This window comes from Telopea speciosissima, chromosome 10, assembly GCF_018873765.1.
Source record: "Telopea speciosissima isolate NSW1024214 ecotype Mountain lineage chromosome 10, Tspe_v1, whole genome shotgun sequence".
Classification (NCBI taxonomy): Eukaryota; Viridiplantae; Streptophyta; class Magnoliopsida; order Proteales; family Proteaceae; genus Telopea; species Telopea speciosissima.
Genome location: NC_057925.1, coordinates 34,419,914 through 34,425,413, shown reverse-complemented (window position 1 = coordinate 34,425,413; position 5,500 = coordinate 34,419,914). Strand labels below are relative to the sequence as shown.

The 5,500-nt window shown below is 36.5% G+C and overlaps 1 protein-coding gene across 1 annotated transcript; it reads left to right on the top strand.

Annotated features, from left to right (window-relative positions):
• Positions 1 to 609: 609 nt before the first annotated feature.
• On the top strand, positions 610 to 2,070 carry LOC122643493. The gene is made up of 4 exons (XM_043837110.1): positions 610 to 1,392; positions 1,507 to 1,575; positions 1,690 to 1,757; positions 1,989 to 2,070. Exons 1-4 carry the CDS (start codon positions 610 to 612, stop codon positions 2,068 to 2,070), a joined length of 1,002 nt encoding a protein of 333 aa, XP_043693045.1.
• The last annotated feature ends 3,430 nt before the right edge of the window (positions 2,071 to 5,500 follow it).

Here is a 5,500-nt window from a genome sequence, read left to right as displayed (position 1 = left end):
TCAGATAAACAGAAGGTAAAAAATCTAAGTTAATACTTATGGATTTATTTAATTTTTTTGTCAAATGAATACTCATAAATGATTGACTTTGATTTTCTATTTGTATATGTAGTACGGACCGTCAGATGCCATTACTATAAAATCTAACACGATACAGAGAAGAATGGAAATCACAAACACAATCACACAATGCGCACAAAGATTTACGTGGTTCGGCAAGGTTGCCTACGTCCATCGTGAGATGAGATTTGTTTCACTATCAATGGAGAATAGGGTTACAGTCACTCGTTCCTCACACCTCTCTCAGATTTTTTTAATACAGAGAAAGAACTCTCGCTACAAATCTATAGCAAAAACCCTATGCAACAAATTTACCAAAATACCCATATAGTGTGATTGACCCACGGAGGCTCCACACAGCAGTACTCCATCATTAGAAGTCAAGACTTCAAAACCTCAATAATTACTGTAACCTTCCCACATGCATATCAAAGGTGTTGCAATAGGCATTAATACCAAAATTTTAGGAAAAATTTTCCTAGATTGTTATTGAAGAATCATTTTTGGTCAGCCTCGAGATCCTACACTCCTATTGTGTTTTAAAGGGAAATGAATGCAGTCAAGGAGATTGATAATGATGCCTACCTATGGTTGATGAGAAATAAGCCAAACTTGTTGGCTTGGCATACTTTTGACAATAGAGCAAGAAGTGATCATATTACAAATAATATGAGTGAGTCCTTCAACAACTGGATTACAGATCTGAGAAACAAACCCATTCTCATATTGGTTGATGAATTAATAAGCACACTAATGGACAGATTTTACAAAATGTATTCAAGGGGACGCACCTATCATGATACATTAACACCAAAAGCTAGAGGCAAATTAAACAAGGTCCAAGAAGAGTCTAGGATCTTTCGGGTCCTACTAGCAGATGACTTTCAGTATGAACTGACAGACAACATTGCAAGTAGATGTCTGGTCAATTTGAAAGATCGTACATGTTGTTGCAAAGTATGGGAGTCTACTGGTATGCCATGCAAACATACAGCAGCAGCTATCTTACACAAAAGGGAGTTGCTTGAGACATATTGTGATGCATATTACAATATGCAGAAGTGTATGGTAGCATATGCAGGGTTCATTGCCCCACTTCCTGCTCTGAATGGGTTGAGAGAAGATGTTATGAACTATGTGGTGCAACCTCCTCTTTTGAAAAGGATGCCTGGTAGACCTCATGTCAATAGAAGAAGGGAACAAGATGAGGCTCCTACTACTGAATTTAGAAAGAAGAGTCGAACTATCAGATGTAACAATTGCAAGCAGTTGGGCCACAATAAGAGGAAATGTCAGAGAGCATCCAGTAGTAAAACTAAGACTATTGTGCTGGTATAATTTCTTAATGTTTTATCCTATATTTATGTTTGAGCATGCTATTCTGAGCCATGAAGTATTGATGGGTGTCCCTGTAATGTATTATGGCTTAATTTCATGGTAATATAGGAACAAAGCCAGGGAGCACCAGTAAAGGACATGAGCGCATCTAGTAGTAAGACTAAAACTGTTGTGCAGGCATAATTTCTTAATATTTTATGCTATATTTATGTTTGAGCATGCTATTATGAGCCATAAAGTATTGATGGTTGTCCCTCTAATGTATTATGTTTTAATTTCATGGTAATATAGGAACAAGGCCAAGGAGCACCAGTAAAGGACATGAGAGCATCTAGTAGTAGGATTAGGCTGTTGTGCAGGTATATTTATTGGATTTTTTTATCCTAGAATGCATACTTATCTAAGCCATGAAGTGCTGATGAGGTTTAATTTCATTCTAATATAGGAAAAAGTCTAGAGAGAATCAGTGAAGGAAAAGAGAGGATCTAGTACTAGAACAGCTAGTGTGAAGGTATAATTTTGATTATGAAAGTGTATTTGAGCATCTTTCATTACTTAATCTTTGACTGATGAAATTCGTGTTTATGTAGAGAAAAACAAGAAGTGAGACCTAGACCCAAGAGGAGGCATGCAGCTCTCAGAGAGTTACTAGATCATAGGCATCTAATGTGACCACAATTGAGTGTTCAGAAGACAAGATAAGGGACAAAATGGCTGCCAAGATTGCAAGGAGGAAAGCAAAAATAGTAGAAAAGCATAATAAATGAAGAGAAAGATGAATGCAATTGTAGTTGTTGTTTATTTCAGACATTGGGAATGAATGTATTGTATTTGAGGAACAAGACAGAAATTTGGGTTTGTTTTATGGATTATGTGTTTAATTCTCTTTAGGTAATGGTACTGGTTTAGATGATGTTTATTTTGGGAGTTGACATTAATATAATGACCTATGGATTATGATATGGATTTTTAGTTCATGGATTCAACAAGTTATTTTGTTTATGTATTCAATATGGATGTAATGACCTATGGATTGTGATATGGATTGGTAGATGGTTTGTTCTTCTTCGTAGTTGGATTCAGCATGATGTTTAGTTCTCTTATTATTAATTGGAGTCAGAAGGATGTGTTGTTAATGGATTGGAAAATGGATGTCATCCATTTTCCAATCCATTTACTTTGTTTTGTAAGCAAACATTGCAAGTATCCCTTATATGAACATTCCAACCTAATGTGTGGTTGCACTGAATATTTAGTAAGTTTGTCTAGGTAAGAGCTGTCCATTTCTTGGATGTAAATACCTTGATTGGATTACACAAAAACCATAGAGAATCAGATCAGAAACAAAGTTGTGAACCAATGAAATATTCCATTACTTCTCCAATCATTTCAATCCCATTTTAACACAAAAAGCATAAGTACTAGTGTCCACAAATGTTGCTCTTCATCATAGTTTTACATTAATTTCATAATAACGCTACAACGATTACAAGAAAGAAAACAAATACAAATTGACCAAAGTACTTAATGATTCATTGAACTTCTCCAACATCAACACTCTTAGCTTCACATTTTGCATTTCCTCGTTCGATTGTTGACATTCAGGAGGATTGAGATTGTTTATTGGTGCTTCTGTGACCGGAGAAATAGTAGGGTATGGATTAATGGGATCACACCAAAAGATAAACCCACATTTGTTAGTAGGACCTCCACGTGCATAATAAAGCTTGTGCTTATTATCCACAGACTCCGATATCTTCACAACAACTCTTACTCCACATCTACAAACCATATTAACATACTTTGGCCCTTCATACTTCCTGTCACACACTCTTGAAGAAGACATCATATCTGCAAAAAAAGAGTAACAGTTACAAGGAAAGTAAAATTGATCCAATTAATTAATGTCACAATCTAGAAAAAAGCATTCTTTTTCATTTTTGAGGCTTTCAGCTAGTTTATGGAAGAGATGATATCTTTGGAATTTAAAACAGACTACACAAGGTCACCATTGAATCTAGAGGTGACAGGGGTTGTCCAAGTAATTTGACGCATATTCCTAATTAAAATTAGGCTTCTTAGAGGCCATCTTAAAGAACCATTCGAGAACCATCTCCTCTTCTAACTATTTCTTGACATGATCACTCAAACTCAGTTGAATCTGTATGGGCTGAAACTTCAACGGTAGATGATTGACTTGGACTCTGATATTGGTTATTAAGACAAACCAGGATCTACAACTAGTAACTGCAATAGAGGAGAGAGGAGAGAAGAGAGAAAGATATTAAGGGAGAAGAATAGAAGGGACTGTCAAGAATAACATTCGATAGCTTAGCAGTTCCCCTGATCGCATATTTATAACCAAAAAAATTACAAAAGAAAGTCCAATCCTAGTCTAACTCTAATTTAGGAAAGTAAACACTAGTCTATTAGGAAAGAATAAAACCAAAGAATCTGATTGAGCTCTCTGTGTTTTCAGGTGATCTTCAGGGTCTTTGTTTTCCAAATATTGTGTTAAAAATCAAATCGCAACTTAAAGGCTTTAATATAAGCTATTAGAGAACCATCTGAGAACCATCTCCTCTTCTCAAGATGTGTTCTCATTTGTTCTATGGTTTGCCCGTAAACCCTGAGCAGTTTGGGGTTTCTAGGTTTCTATGGTTCCACACATTATTCCCTAATTTTACTAGAGGAACAACATATTATGCAATAAATTTACAAAAGAAACAACAAATTATACCCTAATTTTACAAAAGGAACCAAACCAGTGGAATTTGCCCTAGTTTCAGATCGTGTGGGAGAGAGAGGTAATATAGAGCATATACAAAACGAATTAGAAGAGAGGACAAGAAGAGAAATACCTTTCCGGAAGTTGCAGCGGTCAATCCTTGCTAGAAATTTGAGACCTTTTCACTCTCTCCTATCGTCGGTGATGGAGCACTGCCAAGCTTCTTCTCCAACGGTTGCAAGATAGTTGGTTTGAATTTCTTAGGGTTTTTTAGGGTTAAAACATGTAAAGGACAAATCTGTAATTTACACTTTCCAAATTTCAACAGTAATAGTTATAAGGGTAAAATAGACATTTTCATTTAAACACCAACAACAGACTAAAACCGTCAGGTTTCAGGGGGTGTCAAGTAATTGTTTAAAATGTTGATAATCGTAAGCAAAATGGCCATAGTACAGGGGGTGTCCAAGTAAATTTTTCATTAATTTATTTAATTTTCCCTTTAAGATTATGTTTCTTCACCAATTAGCAACACACTGGAATTAGACAGGTTCAAGTTAAGAAAGAGAGAGAGTCAGACTCTCACTAGGAAATCTAGAGCAGCTCTAATATAAAGACAAAACTCTTGGTCAATTATTCTCTCTCTCTCTCTCTCTCTCTCTCTCTCTCTCTCTCTCTCTCTTTTTGTCTCTTGTCCTTCTTCTTGCTCTCTAGTGTTTCAGAGTGTGGGTTTGTTGAAACCTTGGCTTCTCTGAAGCTTTGAAAAGAGATCATATTGGCTTGGAGAACTTTGGCTGCACCAAGAAAGTTCAAGATTGTCTTACCTGCTTTGCTCATTGGAGGAAGAACCACTATCTGGAGGAGAAGCAACACTTGAGGCTGTTCAGGTTAGCAAATCTAATCACCTCTTTTGTGGTTATTCTTGTACGAATTGATATTCGTGGGATGCAAAATAAACCTGAATCGATCTCTTTCCGTTGCAAATTCGGATATAGGATGGTTTCCTTTTCCCATGGGATGATGGGAGAGATGTTTTCTCCAAATTCTTATGGGATGAGAAAGAGATTATTTTCGAAAATTTCAAGAATCAAAATTTCCTATGATTGATTTCCCATGGCATTTAATTAAGATGAACCCATGACTTCCAACAAGACAGAAGTTAGAGCAAGTAACGTAAGGTATAGATGCCCCAACCGAGCAGCTGGACCGGTCCTACTTTTTTCCACTTCTTTGCCTGAAGCAAAACTAATAGTCATGCATGAAAAACCATTGATACCTACTCCCTGCCGTCACATGCTACCGCAAAATAGATTCTCATCGACCACCGTCACCCTAACATGAGCAGACGTCAGCCTCACACCCACCGCTCTTCCT